A 14,308-nucleotide genomic window follows, 5' to 3' on the forward strand; every position below is an offset into this window, starting at 1 on the left:
TTGCTCTGAAGTTGAAATATATTTATCAAGATGTTGATCGTATCTTATATGAAATAAGGCAAAGACAAGCAGAAATACTGAACTATGCAAGTTATGGAATAAATAAAGATATAGATTTCTTTCTTAATGAAATGCTATCACTAGCAATTCGTCAACGAGTGGGATATGAACGCTACAGAATATTAACAAAGATTGAAAAGGAAAAAGACTCTTATAAATATCTTTCATTTTATCAATATTATCAATCATGGTTACAACAGTGTGTTGTAATTCCCAAAGCGGATTCACCTCAATTGCAAGCTTTAAATGTTCGGCACAGAAAACCGTCAGTCGAAGAAGTAAAAAATCTACTACTAAATATTGAAATAGGGTATGTAGTTTTAAACAATGAAATACCAAAAAAATTAAATCATCAAAGTGAAATCTTTAAATGATAAAATGCTAAGTTGAATCTGCGTTGTGTTGACTTACAACTTCAAGTGTTAATGTTGTGAAAGCATCGTGTTAAACTACGGCGTTATGATTATAATGCCTAAAACACGTAACGTTCAAATTGAAACTACATATTGTTAAGTTGACATTACAGTAACACGATGTTAACTTGATACTGGATAATGCTTAGACGTACTCTTCGATTGTGAGGATAACAAATGAAACGATAAGTTGAACTTCATGATGTTGACTTATTATTAATAAATGTAAAGTTTAGATATCACAACGTTATATCATTATAATGTCACGATAGGTTGATCATACTGTATGTAGACCGCACGATATAAACTTGCATAATATTATATTACTATAATGTCACGATAAGCTAACCATACAATATGCTCACTAGAAATTACACAACGTAAAGTTAAAAGTACGTGTTGTTGAGCTAGGATTGCTCAATGTTATATCATTATAATGTTACTATATTAAGCTTACCATACAATATATGCTCACTAGAAATTACACTTAACGTGCAGTTTTTGATTATTTCCCTTTTTAAGGTCTTTCCTCTCCGCGAGGAAAGACCTTATTGTTAAGGTCTTTCCTCTACGCGAGGAAAGACCTTATTGTTTTTCTAATGTTTTTCTTTCTTTTTTTTCTTCCAACATTTTTTTGACATGCCCGCCCTTTCTTTCTGTTAAAGTTACCAAGACCAAATATGGACCATTGATAGACATCATCATGCAGTATTACCAAATGACCTTGTTAAGGATTTCATCATCCTCTTTAGAAGTTATCTCCCTTTTATTGTTTTTTTTTCAACACGGAACCCCCTCGTTGTTTTTAAAGATATCATGACATTATTTGGACAATAGGTAGATCTCATCATGATGTATTACCATATGAGGTTGAATAGGATTTCATTGTCCCCTATGAGAGTTATATCCCCTTGAAACAATTTCTTTCCTTTGCATTTTTCTCAAAAAGTATTCAAGATAGAATCCATTTGAAAACGGCAACATGTACAAGACCAGATGACAATGTTAATTAACATATACAATCAACAAATGGAAGTTTTTAACGACCTTGACTGGCTATACAGCCCTTGCACGGTCGGTATATACAATCATTTTGTTGTTAACCCTTATAAGGAGTTATTTCCCTTGAAAAAATATACACAATTTTTGAAAAATTGTATCTCGAGAACCGGAAGTCGTAAAGACTTGGGACCTACACCAATAATCTTAAGTTCATGTGACCTTTAATTTGCACCCAAGGTCAAAGGTCATCGAGTGCAAAAAAAAATTACGCTGCAATTTCAAGCTTTCATATTAAGAAAACGATAAGAGTTTGCTGCATACTTACAGCGTATAAAATGTTCCTCTCGACGAGCTCTACATTTTATACACTGAGCTCAAAAGCGTCCGACTGTCTGTTCAAAAGTTACGACGGGATGATCTTAAAAGTATAGTATTGTGTGTATATCTTTTTAAAGGTAACATATATCAACCTACTATAAACTGCAAAGATGATCAGTAGTTCAAGACCTTCAATTTGAGGTCAATGTCAGGTCATGATGAAATTTCACCATGACCTTTACATTATACTATGACCTTGACCATGTGATATTTGAAAGGTCAAGTGGTCCTGAGTTGAATGGTGATAGTCCCATGTCTCTACGACTTCCGGTTCTCAAGTTTTGTATTGCATCATATATTTGATGATTAATTGTGACCTTGGTGAACTTTGAAATTGTCCCCATTCTTTTTCTATAACGTTGTCCTTCAACTGTAGATCATTTATCATTTAACAGATTTAAGATATCTATTGTCGTTTTAGAGATAATGCAGTTTGAAGTTTTGCGAGCGGAGGCATGTATTTCTGAATCATCAAGAGCTTACCACTTAAAATGTTTTAGAAATTGAAGAGGTTGACATAGTTATATGTTTGACCAAATACCAAAAACATTCCATGGAAAAAAAACACCAAAAAATCAATTTGAAATTTTCAAGTTTTGCATTGACTTTGTAAGTTTCATAACTTCTATTTATATAGTTGATATTGCATCATTATTTGCACTTTGTCAAATGGGGTCATCTGATATATCAAATTGAAGGTCTTAATAAACTCTACTTAAAAATGAAAATTTTAAACCCCCTTTTCATCCCAGGGGGACGGGTGGGGTCATTTAGTGCAAACATTCAAATTTCTCAGATGGTAAGGTTGTCGCATATCAAATGAAAGAAGATAAAGCGTACATTTCAAATTTCAAACTGACATCTCCCAAAAATGGGTTGGATAGGGTCATTGAGTGCAAAAAATAAATGTCCTTTTAAGGTAGGGTTGTTGTATATCAAATGAAAGGTCATGATGTGTACATTTGAAATATCAAATTCCAACCCTCCAAAAATTAGTTGGATAGGGTAATTAAGTGCAAAAATCAAACTTTCTAGAACATGGTGTTGTCGCATATCAAATGAAAGCTTATCTACTTTGTTCCATATATCATAATTCCGATCTCAAAAATGTAGGCGGATGAGGTCATTAAGTGTTAAAAGCGAAAAGTTTCAGAAGGTATGCTTGTCGTATATCAAACGAAAGGTCGTACAAAGTCCAATACGAAAACATCACTTTTACAGGAAAGACCTTTCAATTACAAACAATTGAGATACTAGTTTTTCTCCTGTTTTTTTTTTTTTTTTTTTTCATCCAGCATTTGTTTGACATGGCCTCCCCTCGTTTCTATTGGAGTTATCAAGACCAAATATGGACCATCGGTAGACCTCATCATGAAGTATTACCAGATGAGGCTGTGTAGGATTTCATCATCCCTTTTAGAAGTTATCTCCCTTTTATTGGTTTTTTTCAACATGCCCCCCCTCGTTGTTTTTAAAGATATCATGACCTTATTTGGACAAAAGTTAGATCTCATCATGATGTGTTACCATATGAGGTTGCTAAGGATTTCATCATTCCCTATGAGAGTTACGTCCCCTTGAAGCAATTTCTTTCTTTTACATTTTTCTCAAAAAGTATTCAAGATAGAATCGATTTGAAAACGGCAACATGTACAAGACCAGATGGCAATGATAATAAACATATACAATCATTTTGTTGTTAACCCTTATAAGGAGTTATTTCCCTTGAAAAAATATACACAATGTTTGAAAAATTGTATCTCGAGAACCGGAAGTCGTAAAGACTTTGGACCTACACCAATAATCTTAAGTTCATGTGACCTTTAATTTGCACCCAAGGTCAAAGGTCACCAAGTGCAAAAAAACATTACGCTGCAATTTCAAGCTTGCATATTAAGAAAACGATAAGAGTTTGCTGCATACATACAGCATATAAAATGTTCCTTTCGACGAGCTCTACATTTTATACACTGAGCTCAAAAGTGTCCGACTGTCTTTTCAAAAGTTACAACGGAATGATTCTTAAAAGTATAGTATTGTGTGTATATCTTTTTAAAGGTAACAGATATTAACCTACTATAAACTGCAAAGATGATCAGTAATTCAAGACCGTGTCGACATTTCACCTTGACCTTCACATTATACTATGACGTTGACCTTGTGATATTTGAAAGGTCAAGTGGTCCTGAGTTGAATGGTGATAGTCCCATGTCTCTACGACTTCCGGTTCTCAAGTTTGGTATTGCATCATATATTTGATGATTAATTGTGATCTTGGTGAACTTTGAAATTGTCCAAATTCTTTTTCTATAATGTTGTCCTTTAACTGTAGATCATTTATCATTTAACAGATTTGAGATATCTTATGTCGTTTTAGAGATAATGCAGTTTGAAATTTTGCGAGCGGCGGCATGTATTTCTGAATCAACAACAGCTTACCACTTAAAATGTTTAAGAAATTGAATAAGTTAACATAGTTATATGTTTGACCAAATACCAAAAAAATTCCTTTGAAAAAAACACCAAAAAATCATTTTGAAATTTTCATGTTTTCCATTGACTTTATAAGTTTCATAACTTCTATTTATATAGTTGATATTGCATCATTTTTGGCACTTTGTCAAATGGGGTCATCTGATATATCAAATTGACGGTCTCAATAAACTCTACTTAAAAATGAAAATTTTAAATCTCTTTTTCATCCCAGGTGGAAGGGTGGGGTCATTTAGTGCAAAAATTCAAATTTCTCAGATGGTAAGGTTGTCGCATATCAAATGAAAGAACATAAAGCGTACATTTCAAATTTCAAATTGACGTCCCCCAAAAATTGGTTGAATGGGGTCATTGAGTGCAAAAAATAAATTTTCTTTTACGATAGGGTTGTTGTATATCAAATGAAAGGTCATGATGCGTACATTTGAAATATCAAATTCCAACCCTCCAAAAATTGGTTGGATGGGGTTATTTAGTGCAAAAATCAAACTTTTTAGAACATGGCGTTGTCGCATATCAAATGAAAGCTCATCTACCCTGTGTTACATATATCATACTTCCAATCTCAAAAATGTAGGCGGATGAGGTCATTAAGTATAAAAAGCAAAAATTTTCAAAAGGTATGCTTGTCGTATATCAAACGAAAGGTCGTACAAAGAACATTAAGAAAACATCACTTTTACAGGAAAGACCTTTCAATTGTTTTACAAACAATTGAGATACTAGTTGAAAGTTTAATTTTTTAAAGTTTTTGATGAAAATATCAAAATTTGAAACGGGGCGAAAAGACGGGTACATGTACATGTACCTGTAAACTGCGAAACGGAATAAAAGCCGCACGAAACGAAACAAAATGAAATGCACATCTACGGTTACTTTAAAGCTAATGTACAAAATAAGTCAAAAGGAAGGTAGTTGTAAGCGGTGAAAAATTGGATAACAAAATAGATATTTCTCAAAAAGCGGATAATTCGTGTTAAAATAAGAAGCACGGCTCTGATAAAGATCATTCTTAGCTAAGAATAAAACGCACGAAATATATCAAATAAATTTCAATTGCAAAATAAATGATTAAGAGAAGAAGTGTTTTTTTTTTAAATTTCTGACCGTACGTATTTCCCGTTGTGTAGAACGTTTTGCATCGCTTGTTCACATCGTAAAGGGTGCTTTCGTACACGCCCGCGTTCCAAGGTCGTCAAAGCTATTTTAGAGAAGACCCCTTAAAGTGACCGTTTCCAAGGCACTCTTTTTAAGAAACATGCGTTAAAATATGCACACTGTTAAAGGGCCGAGCCACCTTTTAATATGGTCAGCTTATCATGACATTATAATGATATAACATTGTGCAATCCTAGTTTAACAACAATCGAAGAGTATGTCTAAGCATTATCTAGTATCAAGTTAACATCGTGTAATGCCAACTTAACAATATGTAGTAACATCTCAACGTTAAGTGTTATAAACATATCATCATAACGCTAAGGCTTACCACGATGCTTTCACAACATCAACACTTGAAGTTGCAAGTCAACACAACGCAGATTCAACTTAGCATTTTATTAGTTAAAGATTTCATTTTAATGATTTAATTCATCATCACGCTGTATTAACTTTACATTGGAAGCTTCAGCATAACGTTATGTAAATCTCTAATATATGACAGCTGAGGATTTCCATATTTAACAAATCAGGTTGGGGTGGAGTGTGCCCATATGTCAATCAGTATCCACGCCTTTCATTGAGGTTCTTATTAACCGGTGGTTTGTAATGGAGGAAACTCAGTCGACTTTAAAATCTAGGGTAACTTCAATAATTCAGATGCAGGAATCAAATTTTGTTTTCAAGAGTTGAGAAATTCGGGTTTTAAACATGAAAAATATGGCTAATTTGATGAACACACTCAATCAGTATCTGATGTTTCAACAAAAGTGGCTAACATTCGATTCAGATATCTGATCTAATCTCTATACTGTCATTATGTGTGGCACCAAACTTCAATTGAATAGACATAAGAACATGAGTGTCAATTAATAAGACAAATGTCCATCCAAGTCACAATTTATAAAAGTAAACCATATTAGGTCAAAGTATGGTCTTCCACACAGAGCATTGGCTCTCACCGAACAGCAAGCGATAAAGGGCCTCAAAAATTACTAGTGTGAAACCATTAAAACGGGATAACTAACGGTCTAATCTTTATAAAAAAAACGAGAGATGAATGTTATTGTTTGTTTCATGTGAGTCATGACCATCTTCTGTTTGTATGTTTGTTCGACACGAAGATGATTAAGACTATACCTGTTAGTGAAGCACGACATCGTGCATGTATTTGTATTTATTAAGAATAAAAGTATTTGCCAATTACCAGTCCCTAAAGCCCCAGTCCCACTAGACCACGATCGCACCACGCTCACCGCGATCTAAAATAAATTTAGATCGTGGTGAGGTCGCGGTATGAACGGCATGAAAATGTAAATTCTCGTTGCTTTCACGTTGCTACTACGTCTTCATTACGCTTCTACAACGATCCCGCTACGATTATACCACGTTGTCACCGCGCTTATTCTGCGACCTTACTGCGCTTATCAAGATCTTTCTACGCTCACCACGTTCTCACTACGACCATACCACGAGTTATCCGATTGCAACACGATCTTACCACGCTTTTACTGCGATTATAGTACGTTCTTACCACGATTATACTACGTTCATACCGCGATCTTACTAATTACATCGTGTTCCATATCAATAAAATTCCATTCCTTCTATTTCTGATTAATACGTAGATTTCTCGCAAACAATACAGTCATGCTACCAAAATCTTCTAGAACACGTGGGCGTGGTGGCAGGGGTTGATGTAGAGGCAGAGGGAGCTCTGATAGTAACGAATCCTGATCAAGAAGAGATTTCGAACCGACCAATCCAACCTAAATAACAACCTTTTGCTGGTCCATAAAGCACAAATGACGATACTTTAGTGAACGATAGCAGCGATGACACAGATGTGTCAATAGATATAGGAAGATGTGATATGAGTGCCATTGAGACAACTCTCCATCGATGTAACAATTTATAAAAGAAAACCATTATAGGCTAAGTACGACCTTCAACACGGAGTCCTGGCTCCCACCGAACAGCAAGCTATAAAGGGCCCCAAAAATTACTAGTGTAAAACCATTCAAACGGGAAAACCAACGGTCTAACTTATATAATCGAGAAGCATGGTTGAGCCGTTAGAGTAAATAGACAAGAACTACATACAGACAAAGAAAACCGGGAGAAATATAATATATTTTATGTGAAAATGACAATGAGAATGATGGTCGTAGTATGAACGTAGTCAGGTCGTAATCTTCTCTCTCGTCCAAAACATCTTCTGGGAAAATATGGTTGATTATTTAGAGAATCAGTGAAGCTCGACGGGAGTGGACCCCCAATTATGAAAAATTCTAGATCCGCCTCTGCATAGATTGTTTAGTCGTTTACACTTACGTCTGTTTACTCACAATCATTTGCCAGTACGCTATACTCTCAAAATATTTTTTTTGTGACTACATCGACTCGGTGATTAGTTGAAAAGACAGAAAGAGAAGGAGAGAAGCGAAAAAGAGAAACTTTGGTAAAATTCTGTTGTGTAGCGTGAGCTGTATGTTTTTTATGTATTGTTTCTAAATTTATTTGCAGAAGGAAATTTAAAGAGAAATCTAAATCTAGCGGCGACAATAATGAAGAGGAAAAAACTAAAAAGTTACAAGCCCTTTATGCAAAAGATAAAATCGTAGCAGATCACCAGAAGGAAATACAAAAAAGAGACGACGAAATAAGGTAATAATTATTTTACATGTGTTATTTGTCTTTTCTACAAAATAGGACTAGTCAGCTTTTCCCAATTTTTTTCTTGAAAGCTGTTGTTCAAGATTCTTTCATCTACCTGAATTTAATTTTCATTGTATAATTAAAAGTTCGATGGGAAATTTTGCTTTGACACTCAGGGCTGTCCTCGACTACTTTTTTTGAATTTATGAATGATACTTTTACAGATGTTCGAGGAAAGCAATGCAATTCATGAATGAAAACTTAATGAGGTCCAAGATATCCAATGCCTCCATGAAAATGAAGATGCTAGAAAATATAAGCGATTACCCGCAAGTGATGGAGACTATTTTAGAGTTTCAACGCAACATGGAAGACATCAAACACCATATGAACAAACAGGATATGTTGTAAGTAGTTACAAAACATTTACCATGAAATGTAAGATTATACATCATATTCTAATTTTATCGTATAACTGCCATATTAAGTTTTCCAAGAATTCAATTGGTTGTGTGACGTCTTGTGTAAACCAGGTTTATTCAATACGCAGTGTTTGCAAGAGTTATCATCTATGACACTGCATAATATCGTATCTGAATATTACTAGAAATGTATTAAAATTAAAATTGCTGGATTATACTTTTCCGAGGTAGTGTGCGCGCCACGTTCACAACTAGGTGCGCGTGAAAACTGCATTAAAACTGTATTACATTTAAAGGCATATGCAAAGAGTGAGACATGTCTTAAAATTTTAAAGTTATCCGAGTTATTGAACAAATGCATGCATTTGCCTATTTATCAAGTCACGGATTCTATGTCCTTTTGTGCAAACAAACGTAAATGTAGTTGTAATTACAATACCTTCGTTAAATGTTAAAAGTCATGTTTCGTTGCAAGTATCAAGTAGTCTGTAGGATATATCAATACACAGGCATAAAATGATAAATTAGACCTTTCTGTCGATAACAAAAGCTCTGACTGTAGAGCATTTATACGACATACACATACGGTATATGATAATAACAAGACATCAAACTTATAAAACAGTGAGCACATCATACAAGGCATAAATATTGGTATCAAGCACAGTAAAGTATAGCAAAATCAAAGCATATAAAGCAAGCATAACATGCAGACAAGTTATCATTCATACAATAGCTACATTGTATGTATGAAGCTCTAAAAGTAATTACAGCATTTAAAACACACAAAAAAGGTATGCAACAAATATAAAAGCCAGACTATAGAAGATAAATAAGTGATCTATACAGCTCACTGAGTTCTGCAGACGGAACACCGTTAATTACGTTTAGATCATTTTCCTTTCCTCTTTTTAGAATGAAACTCATCTACAAAATGTTATGCTCTTGCCTTTGAATTCAAAGTGTATTTGATGTAAAGTTGTATTTGAAAACGTCGCAATATTCAAAGGTTATGTCAAACCATTGCCCTTTAGCGAAAGGACCATTGCACTTCAGCGAAAGGACCATTGCACTTCAGCGTTCCCATCGGATCTCCGAATCCTATGTGACGACATTGGCCTCGTCTCTCAACTTTAGTTTGACAGATTGACCCTTCTCTGTTAACGATATCAAAAAAAATACCTCTACCCTACGTAATCATGATGCTGTATTTTGATTGGATGAGAGAATAAATGCACTGATTCAAAGTTGAACTAGACTTAAGTCATTCCAATTGATATTTAATAGTGTGTCTCTCTATGTTTTGATGTTATACTACTGTTTTATAAAAAGGAGAAGGTTTTGTACCATTAAAACGTTTAATCCCACTGCAATTGTTTGCACCTGTCCTTAGTCAGGAATCTGTTGTTCAGTGGTTGTCGTTTCTCGTTTCTCGTTTTTCGTTTTTCTATAGATTAGACCGTTGGTTTTCCCGTTTGAATGGTTTTACACTAGTAATTTTTGGGGCCCTTGATTGCTTGCTGTTCGGTGTGAGCCTAGGCTCCGTGTTGGAGACCGTAGATCTTAAGCTATCAAGGTTTACTTTTATAAATTGTGATTTGGATGGAGAGTTGCCTCATTGTCACTCATGCCACATCTTCCTATATCTATTTGATCTTTAACAGAAAGTAAATCCCGAATCGAATTTAAATAATCTGCCATTATAGCATATGTCTTTTGTTTATATAATGTTCATTTAACTATTGAAATTTTCGTACATATATAAACCGCTTCTAAGTCTAGTTCAACTTTGAATCATACTAATGAGTACATGTATTCTAACTTGTTCGACAATTATGATAGATACATGTAAGTATATATAAAGCAATGTAATTCTTTTGACATAACGTCGCAGGCCAGCGCATGCGTATTCGAAACGAGTAATCACAATTTATCATGAATTCAATAGTAGGGGTTAAGTTGAACTGGGTACAAGTATTAATGCTGGATAGGTGAAAAGGTTATTTTATATTCTCCACCTACGTACCCCAGTAGTTGTCTCATCGTTAGTTGAAAAAATAAATATATGAGGTGTCAGATTTTATCTCTCAATTTAGAAAAAACGAGGCTGCGTATTTATCCACCTCGAACAACCAATGAAAATATTAGACACCCATTCACAAATTTGTATTACCGCGTCAAAACAAATGACCATGTCAGTTAGTGTATTTTAAGCGAGTCTGTATTTCAGTTACAGGAAATAAATGTATGGGAATACATGAACATGAGTACATGTACTAGTACACGTACATGTAGCTGCTATTATGAATTTTTTATATACTAGTAAAAGCTTAAGAACCTAAAAGGATTATGTTGATTTTATCTCCTTATATGGATTCCTATTTGAATTGATGTCTGTATTGTCTCCCCGCGTAACGCGTTGCGAGGGACAAATAAATACTGGGCGTCCGTCCGGTCTTGTCAGCGCTCTCATTTGTAAAATTCCTGCCAGATTTACAGAAAAATTATACTGTACTTTTTTTTAAAACAGTTATGCCTCTTGGAAATATTAAATTTATGGAAAATAGTCTCGTTAGAGCTCTCACGGGTACACTTCTTACCAGATTTTTTATAAAACTTAAACTATAGGTTAATATCAGCTATTACTCAAGTTATTTCACTTGACTGGGCGGAGTCTAGCCGGTTCGCTCATAATAAGCCAGTCCATCTTAACATAGGTGTTTTAGGATAAACTCATCAATAAAGTGTGCCATCATTATTTTGTAAATTCATTTGATGACACTGATAGGTGATTAGAAATCAGTAATAATTATAACGGCAATCATCCTTATCACACACATCTTCAAATAGACTGTCCTTATGCAAATTAAAACATAAACTCCGCCCGATCAGTTGAAATAACATTGGTAATATCATACATGTATTTCGAACAAGTTCCATAATGGTGGAGATCAACTTTTTGTTAAAAGAGTTATGCCCTTTGGAAATATCAAATTACCTCGCTAGCCTTCTCACGGGTACATTTATTTATACCCTTGAAGGTCTGTTTGATATATATTACTAGGTGCAACGCGGGGGGCATTGGAACTCTGTTCTTTTGTTGAACTTGATAAGCTTTTTAAGAGGAACAGACCAACTTAAGGACACTCTAAAACAAATTAAAAAAACACTTGTATGTTACATACACAACATTTTTTTTAATTACCTTAACTTATCAGAAAAACAGAAGAGATAAACTTTAGAATTATCTATTTCGTCATTCAAAAAAAGCATTTTACAAATTAAATTATTCTCCCAAGCTTCCATCACTTTCTCATGATTTTAAACCGGACATGTATTATTCTTATAACACATAAAACCTAAACAAGACTTACTATTTTAACAGGATTGAAATATTGTATACTGGACATGCGTTTCGTCTATAAAAAAAAACCATAAAAAGCCAAATAAAGTACGAAGTTGAGAGTATTGATGACCAAAATTCCAAAAATTGTAGCTAAATACAGCTAAGGTACATGTAATATATTCCTGAAGTAGAAAAGCCTTAGCATTTTAAAATTCAAAGTGGTCTGTCTTTTCAGGAGTCGAGAAAAAAAGTAACATCTAGCAAGTTTATGCATTTAGTTAAAAAAAAAAAATTCTATACAAATAAGTAGTTGTGGTATGATTTGCAATGTGACAACTATCCAAAGATCAAATGAAGTGGATGTAAGCATGTATAGGCAACCGAACGTCAATGTGAAAACTTAATGCGCACACAATATGGTCGACTCCAACATGGAAAATATGAAGCAATTCAATTGTGAAAACTAACAGCCTAATAAATAGCAAATAATTTACGAAAAATAAATATGACAGATATGAACCAACGACAACCATTAAATTGCAGACTCCTGACTTCCGACAGGTACATAAAGGAATGCGGCAGGGTTAAACATGTATGTGAGCCCCCGACCCCTCTTTTTTACCGGGGACTGGGATGTAACAATCAAACATAGAACAAACAACAAACTAGAAAAGGCTTAACTCATCAGATGAATACAAATAGAAGTACTATATACACAGAGTGGACGTCTCGCAAAAACACAGAGTAGACGTAGGGATACTTACACGTCTTGGTATTAGATAGGAATTGAAAAGGGTTATATTAATCTTTTATATACATGTACGTATAATTTTCCTTAGAATTAACCAACTAGAAAAAGAGATAGACGGTTTTGAGCATGCATCAAAACAAGGAGTTCCAGGTGGCAATAAAAAAAGGTAAGTATACTTTTCAAACTCCAAAAACCCTACAATGTAAGATAGAATAAATATATAGTAAATTTACATCTTTTTTTAAATGTAGAAATGAGTAACTTTTCTTTCATCTTCTGAAAGCACATCATGTTCAAATGTACTTTAATCATTCTAATCATTTTCTGTGCTTTATTTTGTAATTCATTTGATTGTATAGCTCAAATTTTGGGCACCATGATTGGTTAATAAAATTATCTATCTATCTATCATCAAATTTTAAATTAATCGTTGTGTATGTTTATGTTTGGTCTTCGACAGACAAGAAGTTGCAATCAGAGTAGAGGAACAGTCTGAACTGAACAATAAATTAGAAGATTTGGAAAACATGTGAGTATTGAAAAATTGTTATCTGGATGGAGAGTTGTCTCATTGACACTCATACCACATCTTCCTATATCTAAGTATTGAAAAAAACTTTCATATACAAAGTACTGTACTAAGTATTTGAAGATTAATGAAATTAATGTACTTTAACAACTCATTTAAATATTTTTGATAAGTGTTTTCAGTGTAGCGTCGTGTACATATGTCTTATTACCTAAATAAAATTGATTGGACACAAGAAAAGCATACGCGAGTAACCCTCTCCAGTTTGCCATTGGACCGTAAAATATTTAAATGAGCATGATATATATACCAAACTAGAATTTCTCAACAAGTGTAGAAGGTGAGCAGATTAAAGTATAATGTATAAATTATTGATGAGAAAGATTTGCATGCACTTCTAATAACCTATTCAATATATAATAACAAGAAATATTTTAGATCCTATGCATGATGAAATGAATTTCACTTTTTAATTAATAAAGAGAGCTATTTGTTTTATTTATACACGCGGTTTGATTTAACAAAATTTAAGTACAGTTCTTTCACTGTGTCTAAACCACACCGGCAAAATTTGCTCGGACTCGATGCTATCTAACATCCGGCACAATGACGGAACACCAATAGACAAAAGAAAGGTAGGTTTCTCCTTATTGTTTTATTCTTTTTATGATATCGAAGAATATATATACATATACAACTATTTTCTATTGTGAGATGCAATATTTTCTACAACCGTTCTCTATTAACGGAGAATTAAGTCAAAATGCATGTCAAAATGACGAATTGAGTGAACCTTGCCTCGAAATTGTTTAATTTCTCGTTAAATTGTTCACATTGTACGGAAAGAAAGGTACGGGAAGATAGATATTGACACGGAGATTGCAAATTTAGTTATTATGAGCATCTCAATAATTGTAACTCTGTGTGTGGAACGAAAGAAATGGGTCATGTCAAAATCGAACTGGCCGGTTTCGTCAATGTATACAACCCGGTTTCGTCATAGATTTCAAAATGCATAACCCGGTTTGGTCAAATAAAAAAAATCATAATCGCATTACATTAGAATTGATTGTTTAACTTCAGCGTCCAGAAGGAGTT

At 33.9% G+C, this 14,308-nt stretch overlaps 1 protein-coding gene across 1 annotated transcript in view; it reads left to right on the forward strand.

Moving 5' to 3' along the window:
• The window catches only part of LOC139483998 (interaptin-like), an 81,354-nt gene that overhangs the window by 40,514 nt on the left and 26,532 nt on the right, over window positions 1–14,308 (forward strand). The window contains exons 2-5 of the mRNA XM_071267719.1: window positions 8,031–8,171; window positions 8,387–8,569; window positions 12,770–12,847; window positions 13,142–13,210. Of these exons, the coding sequence (XP_071123820.1) occupies window positions 8,031–8,171; window positions 8,387–8,569; window positions 12,770–12,847; window positions 13,142–13,210 (471 nt within the window). The remainder of the gene's footprint in view (window positions 1–8,030; window positions 8,172–8,386; window positions 8,570–12,769; window positions 12,848–13,141; window positions 13,211–14,308) is intronic.

This window comes from Mytilus edulis, chromosome 8 (genome assembly GCF_963676685.1).
Source record: "Mytilus edulis chromosome 8, xbMytEdul2.2, whole genome shotgun sequence".
Lineage (NCBI taxonomy): Eukaryota > Metazoa > Mollusca > Bivalvia > Mytilida > Mytilidae > Mytilus > Mytilus edulis.